Raw genomic sequence first — 20,041 nt, 5'->3', positions numbered from 1 at the left:
CTCTCTCTCTCTCTCTCTCTCTCTCCCCCTTCCATCTCTTACACTCTCCTCTTGTTTTCAACTAACGGTCTCTTAACAAGCTGGAACTGAAGTGGCAAAGCGTGTCTGTTGTCGTGACGCGTGAGCGCCACTTCAGACCGAGACGCGCACTGCAGCCACGTCTGCGGGGGCATCATCAGCACGCCCAGCCGTTGGCTGATTGGCAGCGTGCAGCCGGAGGAGCGGAGGTCACCCGGGACACCCCTCCTCTCGCTCCGCCCACGCCCCCGGTGACGGCCCGTCTCCGCCCGCCAGCTGCGGCCGAAGGATCGCTGACCCAAGTCAGGCCCTCGGGCCGGAGCGTCAGTCCCACCTCGTACCGCCAGAGTCTCCTCCGCCCCTCCGCTATCATACCAGGGGTTTGGTTGTGGGAGCAGACTCAGGAGTTCTACCGCCTGTCTGCCTGCTCAGCTTTACCGCTAACAGTTTTTGTGAGGCTTTGTGGGTGGCGGCATGCACCCCACGGCGGTGCGGAGGTAGGACAGGAGCACGCTGCCTATTTTCCAAAGTCGTGCACAGCTCCTCTGCGTGGCTACAGCCGGGCTGCCCAACCCTGCTCCTGGAGATCCACCGTTCCTGCAGGTTTTCACTCTGACTCAATCTGGCACGCCGGACTCTACTAATGAGCAGCAAAACCAGATCTCGAGCTGTGGAGTGCTCGTTTGGGTTTGAGTGAAAACCTTGGAAGATCTCCAGGGTTGGGCTTAGAGGAAGCGTCAGCGTGGGCATGCGCCTGGGGCTGGCATCTGTTGCTCGGCAACACCTCGGTGCCACACCAGGAACGTCACAGCCGCGCCGCCGACGCCAGCCGGGGGCACAGCGCCGAACCGCTTCCTTTAGCTCACTATTAGATCAGAATCTCTTCCCCGGGAATCCTTTCCCAGAAATCGCATTACCGTTATAAAGTTGCAGCCTCTTTTTCTTTCTAGTTATCTTTTTTTGCTGAATCGAGCACTTTCCCAGTTCCTTATCTAGTACAAGCGGGGTCCATGCATTTATTCATTCACCCTTTCATTCATTCATCGCCCCTCGCCCGGCGGCTTTAATCTCCGGTGTTCATCGCCCCGCCGTAATGTAATTCTCCTTCCCGGTGTTGCGTGGAGCCGTCGCCGGGTAACGCCGAAGCCCCTCTCTCCTCTTCACGGGCCGGTGGCCACGCGCCGCCGCGCCTCGGCCAATTTTCCTGGCTGGGTTCGGCTTCCCGCGAGAGCGCCGCGATAAACATCGCGTAGATGGATGAGCGCAGCGGCCCCCCCACCCCCGCCCCCCACACAAGGCTTCTTCCACGGCCCCTCCCCCCCTGACTCCGCCGCGGTGTTGGCGCCTCCGGCACAGTCTCCCTCGTCTCTCCGCCGCTCCTCTCAGCCTGACAGAGCGGTCGACGCGCTCTGCTTTGCTGTGATGGTCGCCTGCTCGGTTTTAGGCGCCTTTTCTTTTTTTGTTTGTGTTTGTTTGTTTCCCGTACAGAAAAGTCATGTATATATTTAAATATAAGGTGGGAAATTCAATTTTATATTAAATTGTATGTAGTACCAATATATTTCCACACATCATTTTTTTCATATTGGTCGTTGGTTTGTTTGCGTTTGTTTGTTTGGGAAGCGGCATTGTTGATGGGCAAGACTGCAGGCGGTGTCTGACCTGTCCCAAATCCCAAGGCTCTTACTCTGTACAGGGGGCAGACATTGCCCTCTTTTCTCCTGGCCAAACATCACAACAGGCTTTTTCAACCTGGAAATCTAATACTCCTCTTGTGAAACCAGCTAAAGTAATTCTCATCCCTACATATGGGAAACACTGCAATATATTTTAAATAAGCCAATGTGAACTTCCTCAAATATTATATATTGCCCATTGTATTTCTGTTTAAATAAATAATATCTGAATGTGGCAATATCTGCACATATATTGTGAAGCGATGTGATGCATTGATTACTTGAGCATACATTCTACTTCTATACATATACTGTTTGTGTGTGTGTGTGTGTGTGTGTGTGTCCAGCACCCTGTGAAACAAATTCTGGGGAAACCAGGCTATAATTGAATCCTTCTATAATTGATTTGCACAAGCATGCTGTGGTGCCATCACTTTTAACAGACAGAGGTATTCTAACGGCTCATATTGCACATAAACCTCAGTGCAGTGATCTTACTGCAGCAGTGACACAAGCACATTCCACCAGCACATCGGCAATCTTTTGTCGCACGTCATTTTCCGCCAACCCAGCTCCCCCCGTTAACCACACCGCCTTGTTTACCACGCCATCTCGCACGACCGATGAATGTGCCAAAAGCCACAAAGCGCATTTCATTATTTCAACAGTTTGCCGGTTTAATAACGGCCATCGCTCAGTAACGTGCCGATCGTCGCCCGCCGCGTCTCTGCGTGGTCCGGCGCGGTCTCGTCTTCATCGTTCACGCCCGTTTTTATAAATGTGACTGCGGGCGACACGCGTCTGCTCTCCGGGCGTCCGTGCGCCGTTGCCGTCGTTGTTCAGAGGCGGGGGGGCGGCGCTCGGTTACCGCTTGGCAACGGTAGCCTTTTGGGGGGGACACCCTTCACAGCTTCCTCTCAGGGGGAGGTACTGGGGCCTCTGAAGCCAGTTTCTAGCCGCGAGTCCTTCGCCATTTCCACGCTCCCTGGCCACCGTGCATCCTAGCCACCATGCTCCTGCTGGATTTTGGCAGCAGGGGCGAGGTCGAGGCACTGGGATCCCGGGAGTCCCTTCATTTTGGCAAAACGGTCCCCCCCGAATATTATCATGTTCTTTTGGGTGGTACTGACAGTACCCCCCCCCCCATCTCAAAAAAATCCTTAAAATTTGTTTGCCCCGCCCCCCCCCCCAAAGTTGAAATGAGATGTCCTTGCTGAAGAGGGCAATAACTAACTCATTCAGGCAAACATTTTAATCTTTCTCCTTTGAAAAAAATCTTGAAAACCTTTCCATCCTGAAAAAGCATCTCGGCAAGGACTGCCTAATGAGGTTCATAATACGGATTTGTCTTGAGATGACTCAATAACAGTATTCTTCCCCAGATAATGTTTAAATCTGCGTAAAATGATCTTTATTCAATTTCTAATTTTACTTCTTCCATCACTGATGCCTTCCTGAATCAAATCTGAGTGGAAGAGTCAGATGTGTGACAATCTAAGAAGCATATTGTAATAAATCCCACAAAAAAGTGTGCTGCATTTGTATAGCACAAACAAACAAATAAATAAAAAACAAATAAGTACTTAAACATAAAAACTCGTATTTTTTACCTTTTTTTGCTACACAAGGCAAAAAGATTGCCAATGAGGTGAGACAGATTGCCTTGTTTCAAGATTTGCCAATGAGGTAAGACATGTGAGAGAAAAAAAGGCTGTTTAAGACTTTTTTTGCAGTGCAGACACCTGAGTTCAAGCACACCTGCAGCTCATAAGTGACACCCTGTTTTACAGCAGGATATTCATCTCAGGTTCCGCACACCAGTCCAAGGGATCGATGGCCGTGGCCTTGCCAGAGGATCGAACCTGCGGCCTTTGAATTACCGGATCAATTCCTTATTCGCTCTGCCACAGTACCTGCCTGTTAATTCAAAGCCTGTGACACAGCCATGGGTGCTGCAGGACTGAACAGGGACTTTAAGCATCGGCAGCTGTGGGCGCGGCTAGTGTGATCGGAAATAAACCTGCGCTCTTTTGCGCATGCATGAATTAGACTTTCTCCCATCTGCCAAGGTAGCCAGCCGATCTACTCTGGGGAAAACACAACTTTCACACAGAACATCAACAGGCTATGGTGGGAGACGGGAGCCAGTGAAATCCACGCATGCGCCAAAGAGCACAGATTTATTTCTGATCACCGTAGCCATACCTGCAGCCGCCGATGCTTAAAGTCCCTGATATCTACCAGGTGCTGCACCTCATTTTAAACAAGCAACAAAAAAAAGCCAAAATTAAACTCAGCTCTGACACCCAGGAGCACCTTCAGTTCTGCAGTCTCAGACTGAACCACCCCCACCCCACTCCCATCGGTTCGTCCGTCCATCCATCCGTCCGTCTGTCTGACACTCCCGTGGGGCTTCAGTATCCACGGCAACAGTTCCGTGGAGCTCCTGAGGGCCTGACCCCCCGCACCCCCCTCCAACATGCCCGTGCTGCGAGGAAGCGGGATGCTGCAGTTCGTGGCGGCTCTGAGAGCGAGTGCAGTCCCGTCGCATGGGGCCCACCCGCTCGCTCGCCCCTACCCAGAACCACTACTTCAGGAAGGTCCTCCATCAACCCTGACCAAAAGAAGGCTCCGTGGTGCTGCTGGGAAGTGTAGTCCAGGGAGTCAGGGGCACCAGCTCGTCATGGGGTACAGCAGACAGTGGACAGTCTTGAATCTGTTATTGTCAGCAGAACAAAAACAGACACACACACACACATCACTAAATTTATAAGCTTAAAAAACCAGACAAAGATTTGAATAATTATCCTGCAGTGCAGCGAATCTCTCCTCTCCACTCCAGAGACTCAAATGTGTTAAATCCCGGTGAAAATGCTTTTTAAAAAAACCCCACACGCAGCACTTGGAGCGTGGCAGCCCTGGATTATAAAGCTGTTGTCGGGAGACGTAATTGGGAGATTGCACTAGCGAGGCTCCGCGGCCCAGAGAATACCCTGTAATTGTCTCTAATGAGGTAATGGAGAATAGCAGCCATGGGGCCGTTGTGATAAACCGCATTACGCTCCGTGCGGTGGGTTTCCAGGGAGCTAGCCTCGCGCGGCGCGCCGCGTCAGCAATGTGCGGCGAATTAGCATCCCGCGGACGCGAAGCCCATAAAAAAACGGGCAGAAAGCGAGGGCGGAAGCTCAGAGGAAACAGAAGGCCGGGGGGAAATGACACGGTCGGGGGCGCGTCAAGCGCCCACAAATCAGCGCCTCGTAAAAAAGTTAGAAACGTTCCTCTCGGGACACTGTGGTTTAGGTTCAAAGGACCCGGGCTCATTTCATGCAGCAGCTATTATTAGAGACCACTCAAACGGATCCTCAGGGAAGGTTAAGGGAGGAAGATGTAGAGGATTTACCTGGAGGGGTCTTCCTCTTTGGAGAACGTCCCCTTGAGCTCCACGCTGTTCATCTTGTTCTCAAACAGCCCGTAGCTGAGGGTCACCTTCAGAGAGCACACACACACGCGCGCTGGGTGTTAAGCACGCACCGGCTGCCTCGACGCACAGGCGCCGACGGCCGCCATTAAAACGCGTCAGCGCTAACGCTCTCCTCCGGTAACGATAGCATTAGAACATAATTCGGGGAGAGCACGGTGGCGAAGCGCGTGCACCACGGTTGCTGTTCGTCCGCTGGAGCAGGCGACAGGTGCAGTAACCCCAGAGGCTCGTTTAACCAACGCAGCTTGCGAATAAAAACATGTTCTCACGAACGCTGATTGAATTCCAGCCATGTAGTGAGCAAGCACATGAGTGAGTGAAGCAAACTGCAGTGAGCCTAATTATAGTTTTTTTTTTTTTTTTTTTTTTTTACATAAGTTGGTAAATAAGTCAAATTGCATTAAGGTACATTCAGATACACAGTGTGCTATTGAAGACATTATTCTCTCAGAAAATACCATACCGCAACTCTCTGTTAATACAGCAATACTTTTCCAACGGCGTGACACTGGAGAGGACTACTACAGCACAACCCTGTGACATCCATCTGCCACTGAGAACAGGAGCATGATGTCACACAGGCCGCATGTTAGCCTGTGTCTGGCTCCACACCGGTGCTTACAGTTCTGTAAACTGAAACTCCATTTCCTATCATTGCGGTGTGAGAACACTGACCCCTACTGGGCAACATGGAAAATACGGCCTTGAGATTCATTTCAGCTTGCGAAGCCTGGAACCCATATTTGTACACGTGTGCATTTCCTTATTAAGGCACACGGTACTGAATACTTGTTAAAGACGACCCCACTAAACCCCGTTAAAAGCGGTTATGAAGGAGCAGCCGCACGGCGGGACGCCGGTTGGGGCCGGGGCTGACCTGCAGTGGGATTTGGCGCGGCGTGAGCTGCAGCAGGTTCTCCAGGTGCGAGTGGAAGGCGGCGCTCTGCACCAGCGGCACGCCCAGCCTCTTCTCCACGATGAAGCCCACCGTGCAGTCGTCCGGCAGGCGGATCACCGCCGACGTCCGCTCGAACCTGGAGCCGCTGCGTCAGAGCCACACGGACAGGCCCGCAACGGGGCTGAGCACGGCGCGGAGGCAAAGAAACACACCCGCTGCAACGTGCGTCTTGCAGCACAGACACAGGCAGTGACGCGTGACTGAGCGGGACATACACTGTGTCCAACAGCACAGCACAGACAGACAGTGGTGACAGACACAGCCGCAGACAACGGCTTGGAACTGAGCAAGACATACACAGACGCAGATACAGACACAACCACAGATGCAGGTACAGACACAGACGCAGGTGCAGATACAGACACACAGACACAAACGCAGGCGCAGACACAGATACAGATGCAGAGACAGACACAGACACAGGCACAGATGCAGACACAGACACAGACACAGATACAGATATAGATACAGATACAGATACAGACACAGACACAGACACAGACACAGACACAGACACAGACACAGACAGATACAGATGCAGACACAGATGCAGAGACAGACGCAGATACAGATGCAGAGACAGACACAGATACAGATGCAGAGACAGACACAGACACATACAGATACAGACACAGACACAGACACAGACACAGACAGATACAGATACAGACACAGACACAGAGACAGACACAGACAAGAATACAGACACAGATACAGACAGATACAGATGCAGACACAGATGCAGAGACAGACACAGATACAGATGCAGACACAGACACAGACACAGATACAGACACAGACACAGATACAGACAGATACAGATGCAGACACAGACGCAGAGACAGACACAGACACAGATACAGACAGATACAGATGCAGACACAGACGCAGAGACAGACACAGACACAGATACAGATACAGATACAGATGCAGACACAGACGCAGAGACAGACGCAGACACAGATACAGACAGATACAGATGCAGACACATACGCAGAGACAGACACAGACACAGATACAGATACAGATACAGATACAGATGCAGACACAGACGCAGAGACAGACGCAGATACAGACACAGACAGATACAGATGCAGAGACAGACACAGATACAGATGCAGAGACAGACACAGGCACAGATGCAGAGACAGATACAGACGCAGAGACAGACACAGGCACAGACGCAGACGCAGACACAGGCACAGATACAGACGCAGACACAGATACACACACACACTCTCACTCTCTCACCTCGCCCAGGGCGCCATTTTCTCGGCCAGCCTCCGACTCAGGCAGAAGCCGGCTCCTCCGGTGGCGAACCAGAACTCCACTTCTCTCTGAAGCACAAGCAGGGCGCTAACGTGACTTCGTTAAAGTGGACAAAAATGCCCCTTAGAATGAGGCTATCTGTTTGGTTACAATTAAAATAAACTTGCCATTGTAAATTAAAGGGCAAGTTCACCCATAAATAAAATAACACTACATTACATTACATTCATTTGGCAGACGCTTTTATCCAAAGCGACGTACAAAAGTGCATTTTCATGATCGTGGACAACTGCTGAACACGGGTTCAGTGAGGTACAATTACTTATTTTGTACAGCTATTTCTAGCCGAGAACAATGAACACTATCCTGGTCTAAAGCCAAACTAGCCAAACACTACAATGCCACTGACCCATCTATCCATCCAGAAAGTTTTGCAGAGATTTGACGAGTTTTCTAGATATCTGATACAATGGACCTAAACCGTGCAAATGTTTGCGGCACTCAAAAAATGTACGTTTGAAAAACTCAACAGCAACTCTTCCAAATATACTGACATGGTAACTCAGGAACACCCACAGACCTTGTTACGTAAGGTTTCATCGAAAACTAACAACTGTCTATATCCGCAGAAAGCCTCACGCAACGTACGCCAGTATTCTGGGGTGCAGTGTCAACATTGTTTTAAAACAGTGTTTTCACTTTTGAGGTTCGTTATATCATGGTGAGCTGCAGCTCTCATCCAGAAAACTTCTCAAATCTCAGCAAAACTACCTGGATGGAAAAATAGCAATGAAAATATGGGGTAAGTGGAAATACATCTTGATTTTAATTTTGGCTGAACTGCCCCTTTAAAACTACATAATGGCTTGAACAATAAATAATAAATGTATGTCTTGTCTTGTCTGGAATTGTACATTTTTAAAGTCTCACAGGTGCTGTGCAATCACATTCTTGCTGAACACAATATTTAACACAAATTATAAACCTAGAATGTGCCTGACCAGGGAGAATTTCAATCATCATCCACAAAAAAAAAAAAAAAAATCCATTCCATCTAAGCCTTTGTCTTAAAGCGGCGTAGTAATTTCAATACACATTGAGCAACCAAATGAGTAACGACTTCTCACGTACACCCTGACACAAGTTCAATGGATCTGGTTTTAATGAAATATTTGAAGAAATAAAAAGAAACCATCCACCATCCCCTGTCGAGTCTCTGCTGGCTCTTATCCAACCTCTCTTCCTAACTGCTGTTCTCCTGCTCTCCCTCAGGCAAGAATCTGCACAGTACCTCGCACCCTTATCCACTGCTTGTTATTTGAATTGCTCTCTCCCTGTCTCTGTCTCTCTCTCTCTCTCTCACTCTCTAATAGTGAAAATGTAAAGGCTGATTGGGTATGTATTGCTCTCTCCCTGTCTCTGTCTCTCTCTCTCTCTCTCTCTCTCTCTCACTCTCTAATAGTGAAAATGTAAAGGCTGATTGGGTATGTATTGCTTTCTCTCTCTCTGTCTCTCTCTCTCTCTCTCTCTCTCACTCTCTAATAGTGAAAATGTAAAGGCTGATTGGGTATGTATTGCTTTCTCTCTCTCTGTCTCTTGCTCTCTCTCTCTCACTCTAATAGTGAAAATGTAAAGGCTGATTGGGTATGTATTGCTTTCTCTCTCTCTGTCTCTTGCTCTCTCTCTCTCTCTGTCTCTTGCCCTCTCTCTCTCTCTGTCTCTTGCCCTCTCTCTCTCTCTCACTCTCTAATAGTGAAAATGTAAAGGCTGATTGGGTATGTATTGCTCTCTCTCTCTCTGTCTCTTGCTCTCTCTCTCTCTCTGTCTCTTGCCCTCTCTCTCTCTCTCACTCTCTAATAGTGAAAATGTAAAGGCTGATTGGGTATGTATTGCTCCCTCTCTCTCTCTCTCTCTCTCTCTCTCTCTCTCTCTCTCTCTCTCTCTCTCTTGCTCTCTCTCTCTCACTCTAATAGTGAAAATGTAAAGGCTGATTGGGTATGTATTGCTCTCTCTCTCTCTCTTGCTCTCTCTCTCTCACTCTAATAGTGAAAATGTAATGGCTGATTGGGTATGTATTGCTCTCTCTCTCTCTCTCTGTCTCTCTCTCTCTCTCTCTCTCACTCTAATAGTGAAAATGTAAAGGCTGATTGGGTATGTATTGCTCTCTCTCTCTCTCTCTGTCTCTTGCTCTCTCTCTCTCTCTCAAATTCAAATTCAAATTCAAATGCTTTATTGGCATGACATATTTAAAAATACATATTGCCAAAGCGTAGTGACAACAGCAATCAACTAAGTAAGAATATATAATCAAAAGGAAAAAGAAGACAAGCAGCATCAATGATAACAGCACAAATGATAGGAACATAATACTTATCTATTAACTGAATTAAACTAATTATATTATATACATGCACACATACACACACATACATATATATATATATATACATACATATACACATATACATATATATATACACATATATGTACATATATATATACGCACATACATACACACACACACATATACATACGCACACATATACATACAAACACATATGTATATATACACCCACACATACATATGTTTGCTGGATGCTCACCCACTGTCCCTCAGGCTGTGACAGGCAAAAACGTATCTAGCTGCGAGTGAGGCTGTCGCTCCTTCTCCTAATAGAACTCGCAGCTTTTCGTCGTTTGTTAGGGAGGGAAATTTGTTTAGGGATGTTGAATTTAGGATCTTATTAAAATATGTTTCCCTTATCTGCGAATATTTTTCACAATATAACAGGAAGTGCATCTCTGTCTCTACCTCTCCTGTCTTGCAGTGACCACATATACGTTCTTCTTTGGGTAGCCATGTTTTTTTGTGCCTTCCTTTTTCAATTGCTAAGGTGTGGTCACTGAGCCTGTACTTGGTCAGGATTTGTCTCTGCTTTGTATCTCTGACAGAGAAGAGATACTCTGCCAAATTGTATTCTCTGTTTAGGGCCAAGTAGCAATTAAGTTTATTTTGTGTTTTGGTTTCATTATTCCAGTGTTCCAGATAGGCATCTTTTGTTTGTTTAATTATTTGGTTTACTCTAATTTCTGGTCTTAAAGCAGCGCTGGTCTGAGTTTGGTCGGTGTTTGGTTTTAGTTGGTTAGTCAGTCTCATGACCAGCTGACTGAGAGGACTCTTTTTGGGTTTCAGTTCTTGGGTTTTCAGTGCTTGAAATTGCATTGTGTCTTGGGGACTTGATTTGAGGTGCATCCAAATTTGCTCTTTTTTAATGTTAATTATCAATGGGTATCTGCCTAATTCTGCCCTGCATGCGTTGGTGGGAGTTTTCCTTTGGATGTTTAGTATTGTTCTGCAAAATTCTGCATGCAAGGCCTCTATAGGATGCTTGTCCCACCTAGTGTAGTTGTGATAACTGAGTGGACCCCATACTTCACTTCCATATAAGGCAATTGGTTGGATTACACTGTCAAAGATTTTAAGCCAGATTCTAATTGGTATGTCTATTTTGTGAAATTTTCTTCTAATTGCATGAAAGGCTCTGCAGGCTTTTTCTTTTAGTGTATTCACTGCCAGACCAAAGTTTCCTGAGGCACTTATTTTGAGCCCCAGGTAATCGTAGAACAGGAGTGCTCTAGTGCGGTGTTTCCTAGAGTGAACACATGTCTGGTTTCCTGAGATCTGGGTTTCTTTTGGAATATCATTATTTTAGATTTTTTTAAGTTTACTGTCAGTGCCCAGTTCTGAGAGTATTGCACCAGTAAATCCAAATGTTGCTGTAGCCCTTGTTCTGTGGGTGACAGCAACACCAGGTCATCCGCATAGAGTAGGAATTTAACTTCCTTGTTGTTTAGGGTTAAGCCAGGGTAGCAGATTGTTCCAACAGCACCGCTAACTCATTAATATAGATATTAAAGAGCGTTGGTGACAAGCTGCATCCCTGGAAAACACCTCGTCCTTGAGTGAAGAAATCTGTTCTTTTATTCCCAATTTTTACTCCACATTTGTTATTGACATAAATAGATTTTATGATGTCATAAACTTTACCCCCTACACCACTTTGGAGAATTTTATAATATAGTCCTTCTTGCCAAATAGAATCAAAAGCCTTTTTAAAATCTATAAAGCATGCAAAAATTTTACCTTTGCTTTTTTGGCTCTCTCTCACTCTAATAGTGAAAATGTAAAGGCTGATTGGGTATGTATTGCTCTCTCTCTCTCTCTCTCTCTCTGTCTCTTGCTCTCTCTCTCTCTCTCTCTCACTCTAATAGTGAAAATGTAAAGGCTGATTGGGTATGTACTGGCCAGTTTTGCTTGCGGTGCTGGGAGGAGATAATTGGCCAGCTACAACAGAACACGGGCCGCATCCTCCACTGGACGCGTCGCCCAGGCACCGGGCTGACTGCAGATCCATCCCATAATGAATCACTGGCAGGGCCGGGGAAACGGCGGCTCGTCCTGGAGACGGACGGACAGCTCCGGCTCACGGCAGCGGCTCGACGTTTTAATCACAAGAGCTGCCAACCGGGCGGCCGTCAAAAGCACCGGCAGAATCAGTGGAGGTGCCAGAGCCGTCACGCGGCCCAGCGCGGCGCTCGCTCGCTTACGAGCACGCTCACACCTTTCCAGCCCGCTCACTTACGAGCACGCTCACACCTTTCCAGCCCGCTCGCTTACGAGCACGCTCACACCTTTCCAGCCCGCTCGCTTACGAGCACGCTCACACCTTTCCAGCCCGCTCGCTTACGAGCACGCTCACACCTTTTGAGCTCGCGCTCAGGCCTGTCACTCCCTGATTAGCGTTAACCGTACATAAGGCTGCCGTAAAGGAACCAGATCCATTCATGTGATGGACCAGAGTCACTCACACGTACTGTACATACACACAAACACACGCATACACACACACACACACACACACGCACACACTGTCTCTCCCTCACACACACTCACACACACACCCACACTGTCACACACACACACACACTGTCACACACACACACTGACACACTCTCTCACACACACCTACACATAATCTCTCACACGCACACAAACTCATGCTCACAAATGAGCGCAAAAAATATACACTTACATGGAGACGGTACCCTCACATTCACACGTGAACACATACTTACAAGCATACACACACTCATACCTCACACCTGCACATGACACCAGCCACACTTGTGCATAAATGCACTCTCAAATGCACACATGCAGTCCTGCACAAGCACAGACAGACACACACATGTTCATACACAATAGCTAAAAAATGTAGTCATCAAATCTGTCCTGCCAAAGCGCACCCCCACTTTACCGCCCCCCTCACGGTTGCCATGCAGTCCGTGGGCACCCGGGACGCTGTGCCACATCTCTCTGTACCCCAATGTACACACTATCACCGGGGGCAACCCAGCATCAACTTCCACAGGCGGCAGTGCTATGTCTTTTACTTTGCCACGTAATGCTAAATGCTCTGCACAGCCCATCCCCGTTTCATTGATTTTGCTGGTCGCTCTCACACGATTTCCCCCGTCCCATCCAGGCTGCCTCCGTTCGTCCCCTTCCAGGCCGTTCCAAAATCCGCATCTTCAGCACTTTCACTTTTACATGCCATTTAATTCAAAGGAACGACTGAACTGAGCCCAATTCGGCTCGGTCCCCCCCCCCCCTCTGTTTTACGGCCCCCGGTGCAGGGAGGGAGCGACCGCCGATCGATCCTGGGGGGGGTATTACGCATTTGAGACGCGGCGCTTCCGAACGGGGCGCGGCAGCGTCCCGCCGAGAGGCGACGCCTCATTTCCTCTCCTTTATTTCTGGGACTCTCACAAAGCCGCCTGATGCTGATGAGATTTGGCGATCAATAGGCAGCTGGAACTTAATCACCGATCGATTGAGTGGATCTGGACGGCTGTTGTGCCCCTTTCTCTGGAAAGGGGGGGGGGGGGCGACGTCCTCACCGAATCGATAGCCGTAATAACAGAAGTGTTAAAAAAAACAGCGGCGTTCTGGCACGAGCCATCGAAAGTGTAATTAAAGCTGCAGCCGTGCATGCTGGGAGCCTACCGTCCTGTTGTCCTCCAGCAGCTCGTGGGCTCTGATTGGGTGATCCAGGCTGGGCTTGCCCACGTAGACGTCACCGTCCGGGGGGAAGGCGGACAGCAGGGACAGCAGCGCACCCGGGTTCACGTAGTTATCATCGTCTACGTGGCACAGCCACCTAGAGAGAGTGGGATAAACATACACACACATGCACACATGCACACATGCACACGCACATGCATGTACACACACAGTGTTTATTAACCACATACATACATACACACACACACACACACACACATAGGGCTTATTATTAACCATACACACATTATTCCTGGCAAAATTATGCTGTTATTATTATTGTTATTATTATTATTATTATTATTAATATTAAGTCTGGACTTCCACACTATGAATGAGAGCACTATCCACAGACCAATAGGTGGACTGGATAGCGTGTGCCTCTGAGCATGTGCAAAGCAAGCAGTCGGCAGTGGAGAAGCCGGGACTCACTTTTTGTCCGAGGCCATGAAGTAATCGTACTCGGCGGACATCTTGCAGGACAGTCCTTGGTGGCTGTGCTCGGGGGAGCAGCTGGTGACAATGATGTTGTACCCTGAAACCACAGAGCAGTACCTTTTCTGGCCTGCAGAGGGGGCTACAAATTGTTCGCAACTATTTCTGACACCCATTAGTGTCAATCAAATGCCCTTTCTTGCATTCTAATTCAACAACTCATTAAGCAACAAAATATAAGATACACGCATGTACTTTTTTGAAACCTATAAACGGGAAATAATAAAATGAGTGTTTTATGTGAAGTATGTCATTTCACAAGCACAAGCACAGTCAATTCTGTTCAGCAATTCACTTAAACTTCAGCACTGACTGGCAGCCCACACAAGCTGTGTATCCAATCCAATAGTGGGCATTATAAGAGCTTTGCTGCTTTGAGGATTTAAACTTTGAGGATTTAAACTCATTTCAAATCAAGCGAATAAAATTGAATATCATAGTAACTGCTTTCTTTGTCTTTTTTGCACTAAATAACTCAATATATAATTAAAAATGATGATTTTGATTGCAGGGTCATTAAGTCTTGACTTCGTATCAGTAATTTCCAAATGTAACAGGTACTGAATTGCTCAAGGAGAGAAGTGAAGCCCAGCGTCCCCCCAGTAAAAGAGTTTCAGCAGCGTTCAGCTAGAGAAGCCGCTTCAGTCTCAGCGCTGGAGGACAGGGAGGAAAGCAGCCACAGCGGTAAGCCTCAAACGCGCTCAAAAGCACGACAAAACCAGAGGGAAGCAAATGACAAGGCTTCTTTTGATCACTGCTCAGTTTCCGGGTCTTTCACCGAGTCTGTTCTATTCCTCTCCAGGCCCACATCAAATGCCTTCTGTTCAGAGAGGGGGGGAAAAAACAGCTTTTCTCCCAACGGCCTCGAAGATTGAGGATGTCCACGGTGCTAGAGACCCAGCAGTGTGTTTACCATACCTTTCAAAGCCTCGTCTTTATCCGCCGTGTCCGTGAAGATGAAGGTCTGTGAAAACATGGAGAGAGAGGGGGGTCCCGCTTAGATGCGTTTTACACCCGCCCCACCAATGCCCCGATTAGCCCATGAAGCGCGTACATCTCCCACGGCTAATGAGTTAGAGCCATGGCGAGGGGAGGGGGAGGTGGGGAGGTGAGGAGTACAGTAGGTGAGTTGTTGGGGAGCTGAGGGGACAGGGAGGTGATGTGGCAGGAGACAACACTGCCCTTTTCACTCACAGTAAGAAATGACGCCGTTTCCCATCACCAGTGTGTCCATACTGCCCCCCACAGGCCAGTGCTGCACCATCGCCACAGGGTATCACAGCGTGCCTGATCTCTGGCTTCGGCCATGGGCATTAAAGCATTCATTAAGGCAGGGCAGCCCAAGCCTGTTCATGCAGATCCACCGTCCTGTAGGTTTTCACTCCATCCCTAACAAAGTGCACCTCATTCAACAGCTAGAGATCCCATTGAGCTGCTAATTAGTAGAATTAGATGTGCTTAATTGGGGTTGGAATAAAAACCTACAGGGCAGTAGATCTACAGGAACAGGGTTGGGCTGCCCTGCATTAAGGCCTATCCAGCATCACTCAGAGTAGCATATGACAGCATCTGACCAGCAACAGCCTACAGTGCACTCTGAGAAATAAAGCTACAGCAGAACACATTTCCCAAATGTACCTGAAAGTAAAACAATTTTCTATTTGGGTACTAGTAAGTACCTTTTATAAGTAAAGGTATGAGGTAAAAGTAAAGGTACAAATGAATTATGCATTGCTGGCTAAGGGTACAATTCTATGTACCACCCAAGCAATAAGCATTTGCACCTTTTTAGGCACCTTCTCCTACCTTTTTTTCCTGAGTGTATGTACAATAACACTTAAATGAGAAGAATTTAGGGCCACAGCTCCCTAAGAAAATTTATTGAACCGAAGTTCAAAGCTGACATGTCTGGGAGGACACCTGCTTCATCAGAGGGTAGAAGCAGGGTAACCACACGAGATAACAACAGATACAAAGCAATTACCGAAGCGCAGGTGGAAACCCATCAGCGTCAACTAGCCACAGCCCATCAAACACAATTAAGGGCATTCCAAACAAAATCAATTAGCGCTGAAGGCTATCAAGGAACATTTCGAAATTGGACGCGAGATACCGTCACAATTAGTTTCCTCTCGCGGGCCTCTGGTGATTGGCTATCAGCCTGCTGCAGAAATTTCCCCTCTGCTGGAGAGAGCTGTCTGTATTTTGGGAGGGAAACTGCTGATCCAAGAAGTATCTGACAGTTAATGTGGACTCTTGGAACGCAGGAGCCATTTCAATTCGGACTATAAACAAAAAGAAAACGGACCACCATTAAAGTGTTTTCCGGAGCCAGTAGATTGACGAGCTATTTATGTCTCTCAGCTTGAACTGCATTCTCAAATTAGTGTTGACAAAATTAAATTAATATCGCACAGATCCAAAGGAAAAGACTCAAACGAATCTAAAACTTGATCCCGTTTGGAAAGTTTATCGTTGTGCCTGCTCGGCAAGCTAGCCGGCGAGCTAGCGGGGCTACTGTCCTGTGCTGGCACTGGAACAGACAGGATTCAAGACCAGGCCAACAGGCTGAATATCAGCATTTTTTCAGGACCATCCACCCAAGAGCTCAATAGACAAGCGGCTGACTGCCTTGAATTAAACATACTGTGCCACTGTGGAGCAGGAAATACAGCTGCTTCAGAGTGCAGAAAGCAAAAATTACATTTTCCCTGGAGCAGAAACCAAAATCTAACTTAAATGAATTTCCAATGTTCCAGAACAACAACAATGATTAAAGCTCCATCTTCAGGCTAATAATTTTTTTTTGAACAACTATAGTGTGAGCAAGGAAACTGCATTCCACCGGTGTACAAATATCAATGAGAGACTCTCGACAATCCTAAAAGTTTAACTGTGTTGTACTGGACAACCAATGAGTTCTCCTCCCCGTAGGCTTCTGGGTCTCCAAGCAAGCTGCTCCTAGCAACACTCCCCTCCCACTCTCATGTCCCTATAATTTTTTCCGCGTCGACATCTACAGGTAAACCTGAATTATGCTCACCTCTACAGTAACTACAGCATCTATTATCATATTAATAATAAAATATTTTGGTTACAGAAAAATGAATCGTTATCATAATTATAAAATGGACATTTATAGATCTGGCTGCTTATCAGTCAATAGGTGTTCTAGCCATGTGTGCACACAAGGTATATCACAGCTAGTTAATTTACAGCACGCATGGAGGGGTAGCACAACGGATCAATACTACATTAAACATGATGGAGTTAGCTAGCCAGCGATGTGGATTTGTGTTTGCAAGACCAGGTTTGTATACCTTGGACTCTTAAAATGCAGCTAAAGTGCAGCACTCTCCTGCCAGAAAATATGGCTGAATTCACAGAGCACTGCACTCTGGGAAGGACACTACGTCCTTACCGCTAATAACTAGTTGACTACTCTGGATGAGTCCAGGGCCATTACCCCTTTGAAATAAACGTGCATTTCATTTAATTAACTCGCTTGGTTTGTTTTCAGATAGTCATTTCATAAATACATTTGCAACAGCTGTTATTTAATTTTGTTCCAACCAATTAAAAACATTATCAGGTGCCAAAAACACAAGAAACAAGAACAAAATATTAGGAACTAACCAGTAGAGGGGAAAAATGACTTAAACATGAACAAACAATAAGAGAGTCTAGGACAGGCCAGAAAAGGTCATATGAGAAGTTCACCTTGCTTAACTGCTGACAGAACATGGTCACATGCTGAGGGTGGTGCGGGTCTGGCCCTTTCCCAACAACAACAGCACTTTTTCCATGTGTGGCAATCCAATATAATGCCGTTCTTGGCTTGTCATCATAAATATATAGCTTATAGGACAGTGCATTTAGGACAGTGATACAGTTTTATTGTTTTGTTTTGGCTTGTACTCCAGCACTTTGGATTTGAATAAAACAATGAATATGAGGTTAAAGTACAGATTGTCAGCTTGAATTTGAGGGTATTTACATCCATATCAGGTGATCCATGTAGGAATTCTTTTATGTGGTGCCCCCATTTTAGGGAAGAAAAAGTAATTAGACAATGTATTGCTCATCTATTTCTTGGTCAGATGTGTGTTGTGGTATCATTAGTTAATGCAAAAGAAAGCTAACAATAGATTTCGAGTTGATTCTAGAAGTGTGCATTTGGAGTCTGTTGCTGATGTCTATCAATGTGAGGACCAAGTAAGTGTCAATGCCAGTAAAGCAGGTCATCATGTGGCTGAAAAATCTGAATAAATTGATCACAGCCATAGCTAAAACATTGGGTGTGTCAAAATCAACCGTAGGAAGCAAGAAAGCACTGATAAGCTCAGCAATAGACAATGACCTAGCAGACCACTGGATGACCGAAGAATACTTTCAATTATGAAGGGGAACCCTTTTACAATGGTCAAAAAGATCAAGAACAAGTCTACACCAGCATAACATCAAAGGGTTCACTGCAAGATGCAAATGACTGGTAAGCCTCAAGAACAGAACGACCAGGTAAAAGGTACATTAAAAAAAGGAGTTCTGGAACAAAGTCTTATGGACAGATGAGACGAGTATTAACCTGTACCAGAGTCATGCAAGGAGAAAGAGTGAAAAAAGAAAGGAACTGCTCATGATCTAAAGCGCCCCCCTGATCTGTGAAACATGGTGGAGGTAGTGTTATGGCATGGGCATGTATGGCTTCTCCTGGAAACGGGTCACTATTCTTCATAAATGATGTGACTGCTGACGGCAGCAGCAGGATGAATCCTTTAGTGGACAAAAAAAATCCAAACAAATGCCTCAAAACTTATTGGATGGTGCGGTGCTTCACCTTGCAGCAGGACAATGACCCAAAAGATACTGCTGAAGCGACCATGGAGTTTTTCGGGGCCAAAAAGTTGAGGGTTCTTGACTGGCCATGTCAATCACCCATCCTGAATCCAACTGAAAATGCGCTTCACTTGCTGAAGACAAGAATGAAGGCAAAACACCCCACGAACAAACTAACCGAAGATGGCCGCAGTGCATGCCTAGCAGAGCATCACCCAGGAAGATAACCAGCGCCTTGTGATGTCTGTGGGTTTGCAACCAAGTACCAAATAGGACAACTTTATTTCAGATTACGTTAATTTGTCCAGTTACTGTTGCTCCCCTAAAATGGAGGGACTGTTGAAAAGGGATGCAATTCCTTCCCAGGTTATGCAATATGGATGCAAATACCCTCAAATTAAACGTGACAGTCTACACGTTAACCTCATATTCCTTGTTTAAATTAAAATCCAGTGCGCTGGAGTACAGAGCCAAAATGACATCTGAACGTAACCAATAATGCATTTTTGTGCAAAATTGGCAATACATTCACAAACATTAAAAATATATTTGGAGTATGACCATACATTGAAATGTGTTAGAAAATGTGTTAAAAGTAAATTTTTCCAAATATGGAAATATATTGTCATTGCGTATGTGTGTGTGTGTGTGTGTTTGTCCGGAGGGGGGTCAGAACAGATGCTATAATGTCATTCTGATCTGCCACAAGTCACAAAAGAGCTAGCCCCACCCTCTGTGTCTATTCACTGCCTCAACAAATCCACAACACCTCACTGCTCCCTATAGGTCATTTCAAAGATGCAGTAATTTTCTGTGGACACATTCATCAGGCCGATGCTATCATTGTACACGGGTGAAAAAGAAAAATCATTACACCCACTCATTTGCTTAATAGCCTCGCTGGACCGAGTAAGCAGATTGCATTTTTAAAATGGAATTTCATTGTGAAAACGTTACAATTAATCTCCAATAGTCAAGAGCCCAGCAATGAGTGGAACATGACTTCTAATCTCAAATTCATCTGTCGTGATCATGTGACACCAATTGGACCCATGGGTGTTTATGCATCAGCTTCCTAGATCAATCAGGAAGCAGACTAATCGCATTCGCAGATCAATACTGCGTTGGTCAAACCAGCTGAGCCCGGTAGGGCAAAACGCCCTCTTCTCATTTGTAAACTGTCC

General features: G+C 46.6%; 1 protein-coding gene across 2 annotated transcripts in view; it reads right to left on the bottom strand.

The window, feature by feature from the left end:
- Nucleotides 1-3,077: 3,077 nt before the first annotated feature.
- mfng (MFNG O-fucosylpeptide 3-beta-N-acetylglucosaminyltransferase) overlaps nucleotides 3,078-20,041 on the bottom strand; it is a 22,220-nt gene continuing 5,256 nt past the window's right edge. For both annotated transcript variants that reach the window (XM_064323684.1, XM_064323683.1), the window contains exons 2-8: nucleotides 14,940-14,985; nucleotides 13,959-14,061; nucleotides 13,470-13,623; nucleotides 7,385-7,470; nucleotides 6,053-6,218; nucleotides 5,095-5,180; nucleotides 3,078-4,410 (exon numbers count right to left, since the gene is read on the bottom strand). In XM_064323684.1, coding sequence (XP_064179754.1) covers nucleotides 4,359-4,410; nucleotides 5,095-5,180; nucleotides 6,053-6,218; nucleotides 7,385-7,470; nucleotides 13,470-13,623; nucleotides 13,959-14,061; nucleotides 14,940-14,985 — 693 coding nt within the window. In that variant the 3' untranslated portion in view covers nucleotides 3,078-4,358. The remainder of the gene's footprint in view (nucleotides 4,411-5,094; nucleotides 5,181-6,052; nucleotides 6,219-7,384; nucleotides 7,471-13,469; nucleotides 13,624-13,958; nucleotides 14,062-14,939; nucleotides 14,986-20,041) is intronic.

This window comes from Anguilla rostrata, chromosome 2 (genome assembly GCF_018555375.3).
Source record: "Anguilla rostrata isolate EN2019 chromosome 2, ASM1855537v3, whole genome shotgun sequence".
In the NCBI taxonomy this organism is placed as follows: domain Eukaryota; kingdom Metazoa; phylum Chordata; class Actinopteri; order Anguilliformes; family Anguillidae; genus Anguilla; species Anguilla rostrata.
The sequence above is the reverse complement of the archived record's forward strand: the minus strand, read 5'-3'. Positions and strand labels throughout refer to the sequence as shown.